This window comes from Astatotilapia calliptera, chromosome 7 (assembly GCF_964374335.1).
Source record: "Astatotilapia calliptera chromosome 7, fAstCal68.1, whole genome shotgun sequence".
In the NCBI taxonomy this organism is placed as follows: domain Eukaryota; kingdom Metazoa; phylum Chordata; class Actinopteri; order Cichliformes; family Cichlidae; genus Astatotilapia; species Astatotilapia calliptera.
In genome coordinates this window covers 39,893,985-39,917,220 of record NC_137428.1, presented here as the reverse complement: position 1 = coordinate 39,917,220, position 23,236 = coordinate 39,893,985, and the positions used below count along the sequence as shown (strand labels likewise).

The following is a 23,236-nucleotide window of genomic DNA, read 5'->3' as shown; positions in this document are numbered from 1 at the left end:
GAGTGAGAACTGACGCACATACACAAATCGAAATGCTGATTCAATTCACTGAGAAGTGATACACACACACGCTGATGCAATGAAGAATGCTTTACTAACAAATGCTGCACACAAACATCCAAATACGGAGTCGGTTACAACAACAAGAACCCATTGATTATCTATTGGTTAAATGCATTTCATGTCGCCCAGAGGGCATTTGTGTAGATTTAGGGGACAGGGTCTAAAGCAGTTTGGCTATGAAAACAATGTCTGTGTGTGATGTCTGTTTATGGCTCAAGGCCTCCACTGAATTGTTTACTGTGCTTCACACAGTCTAACAAGGAGCAGTGGGACAGAGTGAAAATGATGAATGAATGGTGTGAGTTTATTTCGGAGAGAATATGAAAAGGTTGTGTTGATTTAACTTAGTTGTTTAAGTTTCTGCCAAAGCAAAACGTTTGTGTGTAACCAGTGTCCACTGTTGAAGCAAGTAAATCCAACATGTTTTGTTGGTGCAAAAAGAAAAAAGGAGTTACGGTAATTGTATGCCTACACAATATTGGGTGTGAAGTTTTGGTTGGTTTTTGGGTTTTGCTTGACACAAGGTGTATTTTATCAGTGAAGTTTGGATTGTTTTCTTTCTCCAAGAGAGGGGAAGATGGTTTATGCTTGGACATGTTTGCAATGGGCCCCAGTATTGGGTATTATATGAGTACTTTATTGGCTACGTTTGTTTTTGCTTTTGTTACAGTGCACTGAGATAAGAACATCTGAGAGGTGTGATCCACCGGTGGTGATATTTTGGTATTTTGTGAGTTCCTGATTTAACAAATCGGCTCCTTAATCCAGGCCTGAGAGATTGAACTTTAAAGCGCTATAAAATATTCTTACTGAAAACAGTCGTAAAGTGTTTTTCTCCATGATTATAATGGGCTTGGGAGAAATTCACTTATGTGGGACACTGATCGGATGAGAAGTCCTGAGTCTAAAAGGATTGCAGCGAGTCAATCCAGTCCAAGAAAAAACAACAAACAAGGAACTGTTTCCTTTAAAATGATGACGTCATCTTGCTGGTGAGGGAGCTTCGAGTAGGTTGCGCGTGGAGCTCCATAATCAGCAATATCTGGTATGAATGTGTGTGGATGTATGTATGTGACTGGACTGTGATGGACTGACGACGAAGTTTTAACTGACTTGATACTGAGACAAAAATGGTACCGACTTTAGGATTAGTAGATGTCCACAAACAATTCACCCAGCCTGTAAAAGAAGGGTGGATGTTTTGTCTTGCTTTGTTTTGTTTTTGCGAGAACAGAAGGTTGACAGAGACTAAGGGGGGAGGCTGTAGCTTCACAGGAGTGTGAACTGCAGACTTAACCCTTTGGTTGCTAATGTTGAGTTACTGATGTTTACATTGGGAAAATTGTGTTTTAGTAGCTGTGTTTCGATTAATGTATCACATTATATTGTTGGGAATGATAAATGCTAAAGTGAAGAAAAGGTCCGTTTTCATTCATGGCTGAACATGTTATTGTTAACCATAGCAGGCCACTGTAAGAAGTCAATTAACGGTTATAAAATTAAAAATAAAAAATCCCCCACTGAGGTCTATGAATAATAGGGAAATGATAGACTTGCCAAACTCAAAAGAGAGATATGTAATGATAAACACTGGTCCCCGCCTTTCGGGTACTTTCTTGAAATAGTCAGCAATTTAAAAGTAAGATAGAACCGACAGAGGTGGTGCTGCACAAGAACAAGAGTAAGATAAAGTAAAATATTGTGTTTAGCTTTGAGAAGTTTAAATTAAAATGTAACATTACACTCAGAGGATCAATATGAAGTTCAATATATGCTTATTTTGTATGAAGTACATGACTGGTGACTGTTCTGTCCTGAGCTTTTGTTTTTACAGCACCCACTTGACCACACCAACAGTTTCTCGCCACCAAAAAAGGGTTCTTGCAGAGAATAGAGAATGGGGAGGAATATCATCAGAACTGGGAAAGGTAAGCCCCAAAGGGGGTGATAGCGCCATAACTTTCATTTATGGTCAAATTCTCAAAAGTTGACCCCAAACTTGAAAATTGTTCAAATATTTAGAGACAGGCTGGATAAATATAATGTCATAAACCGCATAAGGATAGAGTATTTGACTCAATAAGATGGTGAAATAACACGCAGTAAAATATTGATCAGGTTCGGTATGTTTAGTCCAGTGTGCAGAGTAAGGTTGTTGTTGTTGGGGAGGGCAGAGGAAGTGATGAGGACTGGAGGTGGAGGAGCGTTTGCTTTGACGTAAATGACGGGTAAAGTGGCGGGAAGCTAGCTGGAGCTGTGATGGATGTTCACAGAATTGGCCAGGGTCAGTTGGATTTGTTGTAAGTTGTGTTTGGTTTCATTGATGTGTGCGTACCCTAAAGTGGCTGGGTCGGGGCGCTGTGGTAGTCGAGTCGTCTGTGTTGCTGCTCCGTCCACGCGCAGAATCATGTCAGGGAGGTCGGGAGAAAGCGCCTGAGTCCAATTGAGGATCATTTTAATATGACTGTTTTTTAGATATAGCAAGAGTCTTGTGGTGGAGAGAGACATAATGTCCTCCTGAGACCCAGAGAAAAAGAGGGAAAAAGGGAAAAAATATTTTCGTTTTTTCTTTTTCTTTTTTCTTTTAAATAAATCAAGTGTTATTAAAATAACAATCTCATAAGATGAAGATCAGGGACCAACCTAGAAGTCACTGACACTTCATTGGCTGTAAACCATTGGTTCAGGAATAAGTGATTGCACTGGGCTTTCTATTTCACAAAAGTCAATTCATTTATGATATTTGAGGAAGTACTGTGAGTTTTATTTGAAGACACAAAGGAACATTTGGCACTTCCCACATCCCACATATGTTTTATTGTTGCACCCAACCATTCTACAACTGAAATGCCTTGGACTGTTAACCAGTTCAGGCAAGCGGAGTGAACCATATTTTGTTACACTCTCATCTGATGGGGGCCTTCTTTTCTTGAGTTTTGGAGAGAACTCTTCATTACTGATATCATTCAGGTCATGTCTACAGGTTTGTCCCAGGTTTTTCAGTTAAGAGGAGCTTGAACTCCAGATACGGTGAATCCTTTTCGCATATTGAGATCACTGATAACTTTCAGCAACGACGTGATCTTGTAGGAACAATTAGGGGCCATGGATTCATCTATAATTGCGACTCTTATTTTTTTACTTTATTGGAAAACATTTCTGCATTTACCCATATTTTATTTTTAACGTAAAATCAAAATCCCAGATTCTTCTACATATCGGTTTTGAACCAGATAGGATGATAGATATCAGGTGGCCACTGCGTTTTGATAATCTTTGTGTAGTTCCTACTGGGGTCTCACCCTCTCCTATTTGGCTCACATGACTCTCATTCTTTGAAAAAACTATGCTTGAATCTCGCTCAGTTATTCTGTTAAGAATTCTCCCTGCCTTTGTCAAAGAGTTGTCTACTAGAAAAAAGTGAAATAAATATAAATACCAGGTCCCAATGTACATTAGAGCACACATTAATAAATTAGTCATGTTCTCCGGGAAACTAAATAAGCTTAAAAAACCCTTAAATTGTTTATTAGATGTTTATTTCCGAAAAATAAAAATCTGAGTTTAACAAAACGTTTCAGATGAAAATATCAAGTTTATCTCTTTTGCTTCCATAAAATGTGCTTGTGGGTATGCCGGCCATTTAAAAAAGGTGGGAAAAAACAATTGGTAAGGCCACAACCCCACACATGCGATATAATTTTAAAGGTACTGTTGTCCTCTTTAAGAAACATCAGGACTTAGAAGAGTGGTAAGTGGAGTATGAGAGCTACAAGCGAAAACTAAATGTACACCAGAGTGCGCTAAAATAAATTACTGGGTCGTCAGGGGGTTATGAGGGACATTTATAAAACAAAAGTCCCACAAACCTTGAAGTGCACTTGAAAAGCTCACACAAGAAGGTTATTCTAGCTTACCTTGAAGAGCTCATCAGGGGGAGCACACTCCCCCTTTTGAAGAGCTCCCCCACTTAACCAGCATCCTCAGGAAACACCTAACCCCAGATAGTGCAGCGTGATGCATCCCGGGACAACGGGATTGGGACATCTAAATAATTGGGTGACTCAATCACCTTCAAAAAGGTTTATCAATTAACTTGAACCAAAATTAGGAACACGCAGTGCTGCAAGAGTTAATAGTCTTAATACCCAAGGATAAGCAGAAGAGCATGGCTGATATGATGAAACCGGGATTTTGTTACACTTAATTTTTGCAAAATACAAATAAAACTATAACTGACACTAATCATAATTAAACTGAAACTGAGGATTTTCAGAAAATAAAAACTAGACTAAACTAGCAAAGAATTGGTAAAAACTGATTACAACTGGTATAAACATCAGGACTGATGACTATTGAAAATCTGGAGTTGAAATAAAATAAAATAAAAACTAATGGAAATGGCAAAAACGATTATAACCCTGGTGCAGAGATTGACAAATCTGACCAGGATATGTTATAAAATGGATTGTCGTAACAGTCAGCGTTAAAGTCACTTTTGGCAGTCCAGACTAAGATGGCGTTGAACATCATTAGGGCAGAAAAGGGTTGGTGTGACCAAGGTGTGGTTTGGCTTGTTATATGTATATTTTGAGATCATGTGGCTCTGGATGGACCAGTTACCAGGGCATGGAAGGAGGACAGACTCATTAAAGGAGGAGAAGGAATTTCCTGGGATTGAAGATCCTCTGGGTGAGTGGTTGACTAATAGCATGCATAAAATAAAAGCTATCTGTTGTTATTAATTAGGAATAGATTGATAATTGGCCACATTTACAGCTGTATTGACTTGTTGTGGACGTAGTCTGCTTCATGTTTAAGCACTCTAATTAACAGATTGAAAATAGACACATTAAAGGAAGAATATGCAGCGCCACCCTGTCAGACGCCAGTGACGGTGGAGCTCAGTGATGAATCAGGTGAGCTGCATTCGTGGCTGAATCAAAACAGAGTTTCCCCTGGTGTGGTCAGTGAGGGAGAAACCAGGGGAAAGTCAAATTTAAGAGGGCCATTTATAAACGTTTATGTGTTAAATTAAACGGGACAAAAGGGGGTGTTTTACTGTTATTTTCACATCGGCATTATTATTGTATCAGAATCAAGTAACAAGCATTGCATTGACCATCATTTATTGAAGCTTTTGACACTATACTAACATTTGCGTTCCAGTGATTGCTATAACCTCAGGTTGATCTTTTATTCACAGGTGTCAGGATAATCATATAATCTTTCTTTGCAGGTGTAACTATGATTATTTTATACATATTGCAGTTTGTTGCTCATTATAGAGTTGTGCTCAAGCTAATAAGGGTTAAAAGCTACAGTCAGCGCGATGTTTGGCTGATCTATGGATTTGAGTGACTTGGAGCAAAGAAGGCCGCACGCGCTTACACACCACTGATATTATATTGTTGTTTGTGATCTTTTATTGAATTATCAAGTTCAAGTTCAAGTTCAACTTTATTGTCACTTCAACCATATACAGTTTAAAAATACACAGTGAGGCGAAACAACGTTCCTCCAGGAACCAAGGTGCTACAAGACAAGTTAGTGCAAAAAAAAAAAATATATATAATATATCTAGTAATAATATTGTGCAAAAGAGCATTTACAGGTTGGTGTGTGCGATGGTTTGGTGGTGTAGGTCAGTGTGTTTGCGCTTGTGTTGGTTAGTCAGTCCAGTCTCAATGTTTTGAGGTATTTGAGTTAAGCTGAGTGATAATGTTAGTGTATGTGTGTGTGTGCGTGTTTATCAGTCAGTCCCTTTTTGCTGAGGAGACGGATGGCTTGTGGAAAAAAGCTGTTGCACAGTCTGGATGTGCGTGCCCGAATGCTTCGGTACCTTTTTCCAGATGGCAGGAGTGTAAAGAGTGTGTGAGAGGGGTGTGTCCGATCAGCCACAATGCTGGTGGCTTTGCGAATGCAGCGTGTGGTGTAGATGTCCTCAATAGAGGGTAGAGAGACCCCGATGGTCTTCTCTGCTGTTCCCACTATCCGCTGTAGGGTCTTGCGGTCTGATATGGCACAGCTCCCAAACCAGACAGTGATGCAGCCGCTCAGGATGCTCTCAATAGTTCCTCTATAGAAGGTGGTCAGGATCGGTGGTGGAAGCCGGGCCTTTCTCAGTCTTCTCAGAAAGAAGAGACGCTGTTGGGCTTTCTTGTGCAGGGAGCTGGTGTTGAGGGACCAGCCGAGGTCCTTCTCCAGGTGTACGCCCAGGAATTTGGTGCTGTCAACGATCTCCACAGAGGAGCCGTTGATGCTCAGCGGTGAGTGGTCGCCTCGTGTCCTCCTAAAGTCAACAACCATCTCTTTTGTCTTGTCAACATTCAGAGACAGGTTGTTGTCCTTACACCAGTCCGTTAGTCTCTGCACTTCCTCTCTGTACGCTGACTCGTCGTTCTTGCTAATGAGACCCACCACGGTCGTGTCATCAGCGAATTTAATGATGTGATTTGAACTGTGTGTTGCTACACAGTCATGAGTCAGCAGTGTGAACAGCAGAGGACTGAGCACACAGCCTTGTGGGGCCCCAGTGCTCAGTGTGGTGGTGCTGGAGGTGCAGTTCCCGATCCGTACTGACTGAGGCCTTCCGGTCAGAAAGTCCAGGATCCAGTTGCAGAGGGAGGTGTTCAGGCCTAACAGGCTCAGCTTTCCGATCAGTTGTTGGGGGATGATCGTGTTAAATGCTGAGCTGAAATCTATGTACAGCATTCGGACGTGTGAGTCCTTCTTGTCCAAGTGTGTCAGGGCAAGATGGAGTGCAGTGGAGATGGCGTCGTCCGTTGAGCGGTTATGGTGGTATGCAAATTGCATTGGGTCCAGTGAGGGGGGCAGCAGGGTCTTGATGTGTCTCATGACGAGCCGTTCGAAGCACTTCATGATGGTGGGTGTAAGTGCGATAGGGCGGTAGTCATTGAGACAGGACACAGAAGACTTCTTGGGCACGGGGACGATGGTGGTGGCCTTGAAGCACGTGGGGACAACGGCACTGCTCAGAGAGATGTTGAAGATGTCGGTGAGAACATTTGCCAGCTGATCAGCACATTCTCTGAGCACTCTGCCTGGGATGTTGTCTGGTCCAGCAGCTTTACGTGGATTGACTCTGTGTAGAGTTTTCCTCACCTCAGCTGTAGTGAGACACAGGACCTGGTCGTTCGGAGGAGGGGTGGTCTTCCTCGCCGCCACGTCGTTCTGCCTGTCGAACCGAGCATAGAAGTTGTTAAGCACATCTGGGAGGGAGCCGTCACTGTCACAGGCAGGTGGTGTCGTCCTGTAGTTAGCGATGGCTTGTAAGCCCTGCCACATGCGTCGTGTGTCGCCGCTGTCCTTGAAGTGGTTGTGGATTCTCTGGGCTATGTCTTTTGCTAAGCTTAGGTAGTGGTAGTTGATTAAACGACATTTATAAAAATAGTAAATACTTGAGTCAGAACATTACGTGCAGGTTGACTTGTACATAACCTTTTCTTTGCATGTTTTAGCTACGTTGATTTGACACATTGGAATGTGTCAAAAAAGGGGGGGAAGTTGGGTTTTAATATGAAACAAGGATTATTTGAACAGTTTTATAACTTGATTGGTGTCTTGAATACCTTAGGTATGGTAAAGCTTAAGCTAATAGTGGCCCGAGAAGTTTCCGGACTTTTTAGAGAATCAGTGAGAAGCATAAATCATTATTTCCATGTTTAAGCATCAATCATTGAAATGAACTAAAGAGCGTTTAGAAGATTCGTTAATTTGTTTGTCTTTTGTTAAAAAGAGTGGTTTCAATAATTTTCAGACACACCTTGCAAATGTGCTTATAATGAGTTGGCACTTGGTCTTTTGAAGGTCATAAGCTTCGTTCGGCGTGATGGTCCGGACTGATATATTGCAGGTATTGACTTTGAGTGCAGAGGGCTAAATGCGAACACGCTTACACACACACAGGATATGATTAGAATAAGTCCCTGGAACATTCTGAATGTTTTAAACCAATTCTGAATCACTAGAAGGTCAGTAGATAACAACATTAGATTATTAGAGCTAGGCAGAGAGGTGTTTTGGTTTTCTGTCTCTTACAGCGAAAGGAACAGACACCAGACGAGGTTACAGATATGCGAGGATCCTTCGCAGCGGAAACAGATACGGTGACTGCCGAGACACCAACTGGGTCCAAAGGTCATGGCGTTTGGGCTCCGGGTAGTCACCTCAAAAGGATGGATCCCATAAATACAGCAATAACCATGAAGGGGTTGGCGGAAATCCGGGAACACCAGACCAACGAGGTTCGAGAGGCTCTTGGGCAAAAGGGGGACGCGTTCCTGATCTTTTTCTGGAGGACACACAGGACCCGAGGATACACAGATCGTTGTTTGAAATCGGGGCAGAATAATCCCCTGATCTGTGCCACGACTGAAGGGTCGTCTAACCCCTGAGGTTGAAGGAAAAGAGCAGAGGATCAGCCAACTGGAAGACACTGGCAGCTGCAGCAATAAAATAAAGGTTAAAAGCTCCTTGGACAGAGGTTCTAGTTTGACTACGTCTGAAGGGTATAAGGTAGCACCAAATAAAGCTGTGGGAGAACTGGGGAGTGTCATCGGTACCTGCTATTGTTGTAATAATAGTTTTTCTTGCACCTGACCTGCGCAAATACAGAGGTCATCTCACATATGGTTCGCCCATCAGGGGGACAAAGGACCTCAGGAGTGAGAAGAGATGAACCTGGCCACACTGGATTACAGGGTGTTGGTGAGCTCGTTATTCTAACGAGCTCATCAGGGGGAGTGTAAAAAGTATATTATTTTATGCCATGTTATACCCCTAATTAAAGACTGTGAATTATTATGTAGTTTTAGTTTGCATTATTCTCCTGAATTAGAAGAAGTTGATAACTATTGCATTAGTTAAACTGATTTGCATTACATTAAACTGCTGATTTATTGTGAATGAATGATATTGTTTTATGATGCATTATACTGCTGAGTTATAAGAAATACTGTTCGCAGAAAAGTCATCGCCTTATTTGTCTGATTAGAAGAGAACAGAACATGCTGGAGTTTTCTGCCCCATCTCAGCAGGAGCAGATAAACAGGGAGCCAAGGTCGTAGCTTAGGCGCTGTGTGAGAGAAAAGTATGTGAATGTTTAGGCTTTTATGATAAGGTGGGGGCACCAGAGGCTATAAAAGTTTGAGCAATGCTGCACCATTTTGAGATCTGAGGCTGTCTGCATACAGTGTCCATCTCCCACGCGTGTGTTCATTAAAATCATCGTTTGACTCAACCCGGCCGGACCAGTGTTGTTATTGTGGTTTTTCTCTTGTCTCCATCCCCAATTTTGAACTCGTAACAGAAGCAATCAAGTGATGAATAACTGTTTTCCACTATGTTGTTTTGCAATGGTTATTTATTTATTTTTGCATTGTTGATTTGTTTTTCTTTCTTGTAAGATTCTATAATAGAATGAAACAATAATGCCAGTTATAAATAAAGACAATAAATTTAATGAATTACGAAACACTTATTTTATTTCTATTAGATCTGAAAATGTTGTGTAATACTACAACCTGAAATGACAAATAGATTGCGTTGGCCTGTACAGGAGATAAAGAAAAACAATTTAACAACAGCTGTGAAATGGAATAGTCCAAATCACCAAAGTAAACTGGACCTGGGCTTGTTGCAGGGATCTGAAGTTACTAAACATTTTGTGAGTGTATGCACTCACACTTAGGACCATATAATAATAAATATGTGTGTGATGAAAGTTGGGCAGCATGCTAACGTCCTTACTCCACTATGTGTGCTCGTATGGGTCTGACCCTTTCACTCCTTTGATTTTTTCCTCCTACTTTTTTTTTCCGCCTTTTCGTCAAGTCTGACTTTTGCCATGTTCTCTGTCGTTTTGTACATAACTGTTTTTGGGGCAAATAAAATGCAAGTAGGGATTAAAACCGCAGAATTAATGATTACCAGTGCTGGAAATGCTAGCGCTTGATGCAGTGTTTTGATTTTGGTGCCACTCGTACCCACAATGCAATGCGCGAAAGTCACGTGGTCTGTCGATCTCTATTGTCAAGGGCTACAATCAACAGACACCTTCATGAATTTAAATACAGAGGGTTTATAAACAAGGTGCAAACCTCTGCTTACAAGAACAGGAAGGCCAATGTAAACTTTATGTATGTAAGAATTCAGGGGGCAACTACTGCTATTTCCATTTTATTTTTTATTATATATATTTTGATTCACATTTTTCTAACTTTAGTAGTATTAGTAGTATTAGTAATAGTATTTTAAAGTTATGACATGTAAACTGCATGTAATAAGAAATGCATTGTCATAGGATAGGATAACTTTTTGCCATTCCTGGACTGCACCGTGCGCATTGAAGAGAATGGAAACCTCAACATTGAAGTTTACCGGAAGAACACAAACTTGGAGTAATCAGGACCCTACACCACCCGGGAAGAAATTGTTACCTCTAAGCCTGAAGGGAAAAAGAGGGAACACACACATATAAAGGAAGATCTTAAAACATGTGATTATCCTAATTGGGCTTTCAACAAGTCAGCAAAGATGCAGAGAAAAGAAGATCAGACATCAACTAGGGAGGATCAGAAAGACAAACGCAACAACATTGTCTTCCCCTATGTAGCCGGTGTATCAGAAAAACTCAGGGGAGTTTTCTCCAAGCATGACATCCCGGTGTATTTCAGATCCAGCAACTTCACTTCACTTCATAAATGCATGGCAGAACATAGAAGTGCCACCTCCATGGGACAAGACTCGGCGGTCCATCTGCATCTAAAGGACAACGGTCACTCTTTCGAGGAAAGAAAGCCATCTATGTCCACTGTGAGCGACCATCTTTGAACAGAGGCGGTGGCTTACAACACCAACTGTCTGCCATCTATAATCCAGTTTTTGAGATCCCTTCCCAGACGCCTTAACGCACACTCACATCCTGGGCCTTCGACCTCAGGAAATCACATGAGAGGGTGCGGCTAAGTTTCACAATGAGCTCGTCCGAAACACTGGCTGATTGTGACCCACACCCGTTTTCACACCTTGGCTCATGTGATTGGGTAAGGGATCATTAGGGGGTCCGTTGTCCCTCTTTGGGGGGTTACTCTCACAGAGCTTAAATCTGGAACTCCATGGGCACCATTGGACCCTAGAACTGAAGAAGCTTCTCGGATGAGAGGTGAAACATCTTCAAGCAACTTAAAGAAGTCCAGACGCTTTTCTTTCCAAGCTCCTTAAACTACGATGACCTGGATGACTGAGAACCTTCGCAGACATAACTATGAACCTAGGAATCACCATAGAATATTCAAAATGAACAGTATCATGTCCAGAAACTAGAGACACTGAGGCTATACTATGAAATACTTATATTGTTCTTACCTTTACTGTGACCAAAATTTTGAGAAGCTGTACCGCTTGGAGGTTGATCACTGTAGCTGATAAAACCAAAGTTTGGTGGCTGCAGAGGATGCGAAATTGGCACAATCAAAATGTTTTTCTTAGTCTATACATAGTTTTATGTTAAAATTGGAAAAAACAAATTGGAATCCTCTGCTGTCTTGATTTGTCAAAAGAGAATTAATTTATTTAACCAATTTAAAATCATATTCTGTTTTTTTCTGAAAAACAAACTTTTAAAAAAGTTACGTTTAGGTGCTCCCTCATTCACAGGCGATCACCACAGTAGTTAAAACTGAACCAGCAATCTTTCACTTGCCAAGCAAAATGTGAAAATCACTGCACTACAGTGTTTTTTGTTTTGTTTTGTTTTTATTTTCCGGACCTAATTCATCAAAATAAGACACTGCGGTCCCTGTAGCCATGGTGATAAATATGGAAAAATCTTAAACAGATGTATAATCACTTCAAGAAAATAGAAGCAGAAGGCTGCAGTTTTGTTTCTCACCATTGTATCAACTGGCTTAAAAAGGGGTTTGAGAGTATTGGCCAGGACACCCTGAGGATCGTTGATGGTCTTCATGGCTGTTTTCATTTCATCTGGATCTATGTAAAGATTCTCCAGACCCTGTAAAGTATTTGTCTTGGGCATCTTGTATAAGATGTACCTAAGGACAAACAGTTGAAATGACACTGAAACTTTCACTGCTGGTACCATCCATGTGCAGCAGGAACTGTGTCACAACCTGATCACATCACCATAAACATGAGATGTTTATAACATATTACAATAATCACTTACTGGTGCTTCTATAAGAGGTATAGCTGATTTGCACCTTGCATGAATCTAATTAACAGTGTTCACATTGATGTTTTGCAATCACGTAGATACTTTTTACCTTTCCCACATGGACTCATGCTGCAATCATGAAGAAAATAGAAATACTCACCGTTAACTTTACTGTGGGAGTCATCTCCATAAATAAGTATTGAAGTAAAACTGGGGATTATACTGTTATACTGACCTGTGTATGTATATATATATATATATATATATATATATATACACACACACACACACATACATAATATATATTGTATATATATAAAAAACACCCAGCGCGCCCCTGCGGGCGGTTTATCCTTCAAGCTCGGGTCCTCTACCAGAGGCCTGGGAGCTTGAGGGTCCTGCGCAGTATCTTAGCTGTTCCCAGGACTGCGCTCTTCTGGACAGAGATCTCCGATGTTATTCCCGGGATCTGCTGGAGCCACTCGCCTAGCTTGGGAGTCACCGCACCTAGTGCTCCGATTACCACGGGGACCACCGTTACCTTCACCCTCCACATCCTCTCGAGCTCTTCTCTGAGCCCTTGGTATTTCTCCAGCTTCTCGTGTTCCTTCTTCCTGATATTGCTGTCATTCGGAACCGCTACATCGATCACTACGGCCGTCTTCTTCTGTTATATATATATATATATATATATATATATATATATATATATATATATATATATATACGTCGCCCGGATCAACAAGGTCCGCGTCAGGTGTTGAGGAACCAGGGCACCCTGACGAAAAGTGGGCTACTGGAACAAGAAGGCATCGGTGGGCAAGAGACGAAAACAGGGCGTTGTTGGAATGCTACTACGCAAGTAACCCCGGCGGAAGGGGCTACATGAATAGGATGACGGACCTATGGATTCTTCGATACCCAACATCCACAATGACGGCGAAACAACTAGTAGCTCAGTGTTCCAACATTTGAAAGAAGGGACTGCTCTCACAGCTAGAGATTGCTCGAGGTACAACACAAATGCTATGGCAAGGAGGAGTCAGGACGCCAGGTCAGGGGGGAGATATCATCACCCCCACCCGAGATTGGGTACATAGCCCCAAGTGCGATAGGAGAAGGATCGTTGAGTGCGAGAGGAACTGACCTGAAAAATAGGATCATGGCCAAGCTTGAAACCTGGATCCCCCGTAGCCGGTTACCAAGATTACGTGAAGTACCCTCAGAAGGTCTGCTAGATGATGTTAATGCAGCACTACGGACAATACCTACAACCACGATTACCGACACTAACAAGCTCATCTACAATACGGCAGCAGTGATCAGTGAGATGCTTGGCTACAAGTTGAACAGCCACAAGGGGCAGTACCCTCCATGGAGAAGGAGGCTAGAGGGCAAGATCAAAGTAACACGGAGGGAGGTTAGCCAACTAACGGAGTTACAGAAAGGTGCGACAAAGAAGGTGCATAAGAAATACAGCAAGCTGTCCATACCTGAGGCCTTGGAAACTGCCAAGCAAAGACTCACAGCCTTGGCCAGCCGCTTGAGGAGGTACACCAGAGAGATAGAAGGCAGGAGAATAAACCAGCTGTTCTCCACAGAACCAGCAAAGGTGTACTCTCAGTGGCAAGGGAACAATAATAAGAGAACAGCACCACCAAGGCTGGAGACGGAGCAATACTGGAAGAGCATATGGGAGAAGGACGCAACCCATAACGGCAATGCTCAGTGGCTAGTGGATCTGAGGGCAGACCACAGCGACCTCCCTGAACAGGGTCCAGTAACCATCACAGTGGCAGATATCCAAGAAAGGGTCTCCAGTATGAAGAGCTGGACAGCACCAGGGCCCGACATGGTTCACGCCTACTGGCTAAAGAAGCTGACTGCACTCCACGAGCATCTGGCAGCACAAATGAACCAGCTGCTAGTTAACGAGAGACACCCGGAATGGCTAACCGAAGGTAGGACGGTCCTGATCCCCAAGGACCCCAAGAAGGGACCGGTCCCCTCCAACTACCGACCAATAACCTGCCTCAGTACTACATGGAAGCTCCTGTCAGGCATCATATTGGCTAAGATGAACAGGCACATGGGTCAATACATGAGCGGGACACAGAAAGGAATTGGCAAGAATACCAGAGGCGCAAAACACCAGCTACTGGTAGACAGAACAGTCAGCCGAGACTGCAAGACCAGACTGACCAACCTGTGCACTGCCTGGATTGATTACAAGAAGGCCTATGACTCAATGCCCCACAGCTGGATACTGGAGTGCCTAGAATTGTACAAGATCAATGGGACCCTAAGAGCCTTCATCAGGAACTCAATGGGGATGTGGCGTACAACACTAGAGGCCAACTCCAAGCCCATAGCACAAGTCACCATCAAGTGTGGGATCTACCAAGGAGATGCTCTGTCCCCACTGCTGTTCTGCATAGGCCTGAACCCCCTCAGTGAGATCATTAACAAGACTGGCTACGGATACCGACTACGGAACGGAGCAGTTGTCAGCCACCTCCTCTACATGGATGATCAAGCTGTATGCCAAGAGTGAACGAGACATCGATTCACTGATCCACACTACCAGGCTATACAGCAATGACATTGGAATGTCGTTCGGACTGGAGAAGTGTAGTCGGATGGTAACAAAGAGAGGGAAGGTAGTCAGAACTGAGGGGATTGAACTACCAGAAGGCAACATTGCAGACATAGAGGACAGTTACAAGTACCTGGGGATCCCGCAGGCAAATGGGAACCATGAAGAGGCCGCTAGAAAGGCTGCAACCACCAAGTACCTGCAGAGGGTCAGGCAAGTCCTGAGGAGTCAGCTGAATGGTAAGAACAAGATCCGGGCCATCAACACGTACGCCCTGCCCGTGATCAGGTACCCTGCTGGGGTAATAGGCTGGCCAAAGGAGGAGATAGAAGCCACTGACATAAAGACAAGAAAGCTCCTTACCATGCATGGAGGGTTTCACCCCAAGTCCAGCACCCTGAGGCTGTACGCTAAGCGGAAGGAAGGGGGCCGGGGACTGGTGAGTGTCAGCACCACAGTCCAGGATGAGACAACGAACATCCAAGAATACATTGGGAAGATGGCCCCAACTGACCGAGTGCTCAGTGAATACCTCAGGCAGCAGAAACCCAAGAAAGAGGAAGGAGACGAGGAACCATCATGGAAGGACAGGCCCCTGCACGGTATGTACCACCGGCAGATAGAGGAGGTGGCTGATATCCAGAAATCCTACCAGTGGCTGGACAAAGCTGGACTGAAAGACAGCACAGAGGCACTAATCATGGCAGCACAAGAACAAGCTCTGAGTACAAGATCCATAGAGGCGGGGTCTATCACACCAGGCAAGACCCCAGGTGCAGGCTGTGTAAAGATGCCCCAGAGACAATCCAGCACATAACAGCAGGGTGCAAGATGCTAGCAGGCAAGGCATACATGGAACGCCATAACCAAGTGGCCGGCATAGTGTACAGGAACATCTGTGCCGAGTATAACCTGGAAGTCCCGAGGTCAAAATGGGAGATGCCCCCAAGGGTGGTGGAGAATGACCGAGCTAAGATCCTGTGGGACTTCCAGATACAGACGGACAAAATGGTGGTGGCTAACCAACCGGACATAGTGGTGGTAGACAAACAGAAGAAGACGGCCGTAGTGATTGATGTAGCGGTTCCGAATGACAGCAATATCAGGAAGAAGGAACACGAGAAGCTGGAGAAATACCAAGGACTCAGAGAAGAGCTCGAGAGGATGTGGAGGGTGAAGGTAACGGTGGTCCCCGTGGTAATCGGAGCACTAGGTGCGGTGACTCCCAAGCTAGGCGAGTGGCTCCAGCAGATCCCGGGAATAACATCGGAGATCTCTGTCCAGAAGAGCGCAGTCCTGGGAACAGCTAAGATACTGCGCAGGACCCTCAAGCTCCCAGGCCTCTGGTAGAGGACCCGAGCTTGAAGGATAAACCGCCCGCAGGGGCGTGCTGGGTGTTTTTTTATATATATATATATATATATTAGGTGTGCAACAATATATGTATCGATATTGAACCGTTCGATACAGTGCTTTCGGTTTGATACGCATATGTATTGAACAATTCAAATTTTTTTATTTATTTTATCAACTTTTCTTCTGACGATGCTGTCTGTGTTGAGAGCTGAGTGGATCTGCACTCGACAATGCAGCCTAGGCGAGTAGTCAAACGCGAGCTATAGCGAGACAAGTTAAGTTCACAGGCAGTGTTACCAACTTAGCGACTTTGTCGCTATATTTAGTGAGTTTTCAGACCCCCTTAGCGACTTTTTTTTTCTAAAAAGCGACTAGCGACAAATCTGGCGACTTTTTCTGGTGTTATTGGAGACTTATTTATGACGACTTTTTGAGGTGAAAGGGCGTGTTGCTCTTACTCTCAACAAGTAGCGGTGCTGCCATGGGCACCTCACCCATGCTAAAGCGCTCACGGGCGGGGGATAGTCCTCCCCCAGCTGCAGGAGATGTTCACACCTATGCGTCCAAACTGCAAATGAATCGCGCATGAGCGAAGCCGCTGCTCCCGCACTTACTGTAGCTCCTTAAAGCGTTAACACCGTCCAGCCCCACGTATGGGCCAAACTTGTTAACGGAGATTTGCCGCCTTAATGCAGTTATGGTGTTAACGTCATTTTAACGAGATTAACGCTGACAGATCTAGTGGGAACACAACGAATATGACTGCACATTTACGCTGACATCACGCTAGTGCAAAGACAAGTGGAAGCAGACAAAAACAACAACAAGCACACATGCTACACATAGAGCAGGGCCCTGTTTCAGAAAGCCGGTTTAGTGCAAACTCTGAGTAAGTATACCCTGAGTTAACGAAAACTCTGGGTTTTCGGTTTCACAAAGCGAGTTTAGATTAATCCTGAGTGAGTGACTATGACGACACACTCCGTGAAGCTAACCTGCCCCCTAGCAGGTTTACTTCAACTAACCCTGACGTTCTCCGCCTCTTTGTCGGAAACCTGACTGTAGGAAGTGTCAGACATGGCGTGCCCCTTCCTTGAAGAGCCAGTAGATGTTGAAGCCCAAATTCTCCGCAGAGCTCTCTGCCGGGAGAGAGTGATTAGAGCGCGTTTGGACATTTTATCATTTCCTGATGATTTTCTGTGTGAACGTTACCGTTTTTCAGCACAATCTATAATTTATTTGAATAACATCCTCAGGCCTAATATTGCTCATGTGACACATCGCGGACATTCTCTCAGTTCTGTACATATTATTTGTATTGCACTTCGGTTTTTTGCAAACGGGAGCTTTCTGTATAATATTGGTGACGCTGAGCACGTTTCCAAGGCTACCGTCTGTCGGGCAGTCAGGAATGTTACAGTTGCACTGAAACGTCTCCTGCACTCGTCTGTGGTGTTCCCCGGTCATAGACCCACAAGATTTATCAAAGAGGGATTCCACAAAATTGCAGGTATCAGGATGAACGACACTTAATTCATGATGTGGTGATACTTGAACTACTACTTAAATTTTACATTTATTTTCACGGTTCCCAGGCGTGATTGGCTGTATAGATGGCACTCACATTCCAATCATTGCTCCTTCAGTAAATGAAGGAGACTATGTGAACAGGAAGTCTTTCCACAGCATTAATGTGCAGGTACATAGTTCCCTGTAACATTTCAAACTAACAAATTATTTCATTATAGTAATGGATGCTAATTTGTGTTCTCTGCACTGTGAAGATCATATGTGATGCTGCCAACATTATCACAAATGTGGAAGCCAACTGCTCAGCCTCTGTGCGTGGTGGTGGTGGAGGACCCCCACCTGTTTTTCGGGCCTCCGCTTTTTTTCTAGTGGCTATAACGGGTCACATTTGAGCATACAGAGTAAGAAAATATGTACTTGTAATGTGCTCAGATAATTTCAATAAGTGCTTACAGAAAGAAAATTAATGTAGCCTCTAACTGCAATTGATTTACATAGGACAAACAGACCAAGCACTATGGCTCATAATACAATTACACCTTACCTGTTTGAACTATATTTTTATATTTCATTTTTACTTGCTACCAGGAACGTTTGGGGCCTGTTGGGTTGCACCTGCGCTCACATCACATCACAAAATAAAATGTATAAAATAAAAAATAAAATAAAATATAATAAAATAACGTGTTAAATGGGTGGAAATCCCTAGATCAATGTTTAAATTAACACTCACGCATTGACTCTGTCGGCTATGTTTTGCCATGCATGCTCCCTTTCTTTTGCAGCTGAGGCTGTGTTACTTTTTTTCCGCAAAATTTGCATGTTATCGGCATATGCTGCCATCAGAATTTCGGCCTCAAGCGCTGTAAAATACATTGACCGCGCCTTCTTTCCCTCCGTCTCCATGGTGACTCGCTTAATCTGTGCCCCACTAATCAGGGCTTTATGTATCCTCGTGCGCGCGCTTAACTTGGGGTTAAAGCAACTCCGCGTTGATTGAACTAATTGTTATCAGCCTTTCTGAAACCGAATATTCCGAGTTGGTCAGTTCGGGGTTACTCAACCCTGAGTATCGTTTTTCACTCTGAGTTTTCTAAACCGGCTTCCTGAAATAGGGCCCAGGTCAATATGACCCAAAATATTTATCACAATATACATTTGAAAATTTGCGATAATGATATAACTGGCGATATAATTGACACCAGACAAAATACTCAACAACTTTATTAGTGCAAAAAAACCAAAAAAACAAACATCAATGTATTTTCACTTAAACAAGCAGCTGTTTTTTATGTGCATTAAAGTTGTATAAAAATGTAACAGTGCAAATGCAAATTCCTTGCTGACAGTTTAACCAAAAGGCATTTCCAGTGGAAATTGGCCGACATATCCTCAGCATAACCATGGGCCTGTCTCAATATGCGTACTTATCCGTACTTGCGTTCTCGTGTACTTGTGATACTTCATCAGTCGGAGACCAAGTACTGTTCCAATTCAAAGTACGCATCAAGCCGAGAACGCGAAAAATTCCCGGATGTGTTCTCGCTCCACCTGTTTTGTCGAGCATGCATCGGTGGTGACTTGTGTGGACTTGGTACAGCTAAATATCCCAGAATGCAAGTCAGGCAAGTCTATACTCGCCGAGAACGTGAGTACGGACTCGCGTACTTGAGAATTGAGAAAGGGCCCATGTATAATATCCACAAAACTTAGAAAGAGGTTATACACACACAATACGGTAATATTATGTTGAAGCACAGTACGTATCACTCTGCGAGGCTCCTGCCTACGATAGCCGTAATGCTCTGAAAATCCATCAAGCGGTGCGGGTTTGTAGCTTAGCAAAGTCGTACTGAAACATTTGACAGATTTTCGAGCGCCGTGTACGACATAAAATCGTTTCGAGGTCAGTAAACACAACCAGAATTCATACATAAGGCACACGGGATTATAAGGGGTACTGTCGATTTTCAGAAAAATCAAAGGATTGGTTTTAAGTGTGCCGTATTTTCCAAAAAACACGGTAATAATAACGGCCTGCTAGCATGCTCTACCAATAATAGTGCTTTGTTGTGTATCTGACAGACGAAAGCTAAACCAGTTCCACACCACTGAAGTTGCAGCATTTTTACAAACCAATTTTGGTTCAGCCGTTTCATTTAACGATCTGCTTTCGCCCTTCTTATTCTCTGTCGCCGCGGCATGCTTTTTCCGCCATGTACGAGCTGGCCCCAGTGTTTTCTGGCATTTTCAACTCCTCACTGCAGGCATGTCATGTGCCTGCCTGCTTCAAGTCCTCTACCATAATCCCTGTCCCCAAGAAACCTAGGATCACTGGACTAAATGACTACAGACCCGTGGCTCTGACATCTGTGGTCATGAAGTCATTTGAGCGCCTAGTTCTCTCCCATCTCAAGACCCTCACGGCCCCCCTCCTGGACCCCCTGCAGTTTGCATACAGAGCCAACAGGTCTGTAGACGACGCCATCAACATGGCCCTACACTTCATCCTGCAGCATCTGGACTCCCCAGGAACCTACGCCAGGATCCTGTTTGTGGACTTCAGCTCTGCCTTCAACACCATCCTTCCAGACCATCTCCGAGGCAAGCTTTCCCAGATGAATGTGCCTGATCCCACCTGCCGGTGGATCACTGACTTCCTGACGGACAGGAAGCAGCATGTGAGGCTGGGAAAGAATGTCTCGGACTCCCGGACCATCAGCACCGGCTCCCCTCAGGGCTGTGTTCTTTCTCCTCTGCTCTTCTCCCTGTACACCAACTGCTGCACCTCCACCCACCAGTCTGTCAAGCTAATCAAGTTTGCAGATGACACCACCGTGATTGGGCTCATCTCGGACGGGGATGAGTCTGCCTACAGGAGGGAGGTTGAACATCTGGTGTCCTGGTGCAGCCACAACAACCTGGTGCTGAATGCCCAGAAGACAGTGGAGATTATTGTGGACTTCAGGAAGCACACAGCCCCACTCCCCCCCATCATCCTGACTGACACCCCCATCACCTCTGTGGACTCATTCCGCTTCCTGGGTACCACCATCACCCAGGACCTGAAGTGGGAGCCCACCATCACCTCCGTCATCAAGAAAGCCCAGCAGAGGATGTACTTCCTGAGGCAGCTGAAGAAATTCAACCTGCCAACACAGACGATGATGCAGTTCTACACTGCAATCATCGAGTCCATCCTCACCTCCTCCATCACCGTGTGGTACGCTGGAGCCACTATCAGGGACAAACAGAGACTGCAGCGTGTTGTGCGCTCTGCTGAGAAGGTGATTGGCTGCAGACTCCCATCTCTGCAGGACCTGTACACCTCCAGGACATTGCGGCGTGCAGCTCGGATCTCAGCTGACCCTTCTCACCCTGGACACAGTCTGTTTGACCTGCTCCCCTCAGGCAGGAGGCTCCGGTCCATTCGCACCAGAACCTCTCGCCATAAGAACAGTTTCTTCCCCTCTGCTGTTGGACACATGAACAATAACCATATGACTGTTCCCACCACTAACACATGACCCTACGCTGTGTTCACTGCATCATTCCATGTTTGGCACTGATCACCACCTGCACTCATGTATATATCTTTCTACGTAGCACTCTTAATTCTTATTCTCATGTATATATCTCATGTATATATCATGCACATATCTTTCTATGTAGCACTTTTAATTCTTATTCTTACTTTTATTTTTCCATGTCTATTTAAGCGCAATTTATGACACTATGTTTGCACTGAAGCACCGCAGCAATTTCCTAATGTTGTAAACCTGCTCAACATTTGGCAATAAACCCCTTTCTGATTCTGATTCTGATTCTGATTCTGATACGTATGAAAACAAAGGCACTGCGCATGCACGTTTTACCCATATTCTATCGCGATATTTCATTTTCTTATTGTTGCCCAACATTATACTGGTATTACCATGAACGGTATGATATGGCCCAGCCCTAGCTACAAACTTTACCCGAGTCATTTAGACAGCCGTTAGCACATGATTCTAAGAGGGCAAAAGAAATAGGGCAATTGCTACTTTTATTGCTGTCGACACGCGACCATTTTCTGTTGTAGAAAACCTCCCCCTTATGGGGACCTGATATATTTAATATGCTGCTGAGAATATACTGAGAAGGGTATTGTATAACTTTTATTTTGGAAAAGAGCCATTTCTCTATAATAAACTCTCTTATCCAAAAATTAGTGATTTCTCGAACAGATAGATTTATTTTTTTTAACTATTTTGTTGTTTCGGCAACATTAAATTTAAAAACTGTACTTTTGAGTTAAAAGAAATATTTATATTTTTAATAAATTACAAATTAAAAAAGGCATGAACATTTTTTGTATCGAAAAAATATCGAACCGTGACACCAAAGTATTGAACCGAACCGTGAATTTTGTGTATCATTGCACCCCTAATATATATATATATATATATATATATATATATATATATATATATATATATATATATATATTTATATATCTATGTATATTACATATATACATACATATGTGTGCTATGAGGAGACTTACCAGTCCACTTCACCATTGTTTTCATTTCTGCAGGTCACACTGCCCTCAGATGTCCAGCAAAGCAGACTGAAGGTCAACAGCAGCTTCCACATGACTTCCTGAAATAAACTGTGCTTTAGTTATTTTGAAATATGTGTGTATGAGCTTTGTTGTTTATGTGATTCTTTCTATATTTAACAGGGAGGAGATGGCAGCATAAGGTTTTTATAGAAATGAATGTGACTCTTCCCTTCCTGCTGCACCTGAAACAGCTGACTGACACTCAGATTCATTTCCTGGTTAATAATGTCACTGTCAAAGTGCATAAAGGAGCAAATTATAAGATTGACATCCCCTTTAGCCAATTTTTTTTGTACTTGACAGAAACATTTAATGTATGTTACCGTGGCAATCAATGTTTAAATAAAACACTGTTATAAAGCTTTAGACACAATTGGATGTTGGAGATGATGTGAACGTTTGAGTGAAGATGAGGCTGAAATTACTTAAAAATTCTAAAAAGGATTTAAAGTCACTTTTTAAATGCAGCACTAGTCTGATTGTAATCTTATTATATTTCATATTAAAACAGGTTCACAGATTCAGATTATGACACCATTAAATGATCTCAAAGAGGATTTGAAAGGACCAGAGTCTATAATTCAGACTCTGAACCTCAAAATACAGCATCAGTCTCAGTGGGTCAACCCTGATAAAAGCAGCACGGATCCAAAATGGATGCAGGTGTTTTCTCAAGGTACAATCCATTTGACCTCTCAGGGCCACCATAAGATGATGGGTCAATGCTCTGAAATGTGTTCTGATGACACAAATAATGAAATCCTATACAAAAAGTGAGGTGAGGTCAGAGTTTCTCATTAATCTACTTAGAGTTACTTTTTAAACTTAGAGTTTGAACTTGTTTCCTGGAATACAACCCTGCAGCTTTCACACTCAATAATATCATACA

The 23,236-nt window shown here is 43.1% G+C and overlaps 1 protein-coding gene across 1 annotated transcript in view; it reads right to left on the bottom strand.

Annotated features, from left to right (window-relative positions):
- The window catches only part of LOC113026160 (plancitoxin-1-like), a 40,846-nt gene that overhangs the window by 16,800 nt on the left and 810 nt on the right, over positions 1-23,236 (bottom strand). Inside the window, exons 3-5 of the mRNA XM_026174622.2 lie at positions 22,288-22,385; positions 11,978-12,137; positions 11,452-11,530 (exon numbers count right to left, since the gene is read on the bottom strand). Coding sequence (XP_026030407.1) covers positions 11,452-11,530; positions 11,978-12,137; positions 22,288-22,379 — 331 coding nt within the window. The 5' untranslated portion in view covers positions 22,380-22,385. The remainder of the gene's footprint in view (positions 1-11,451; positions 11,531-11,977; positions 12,138-22,287; positions 22,386-23,236) is intronic.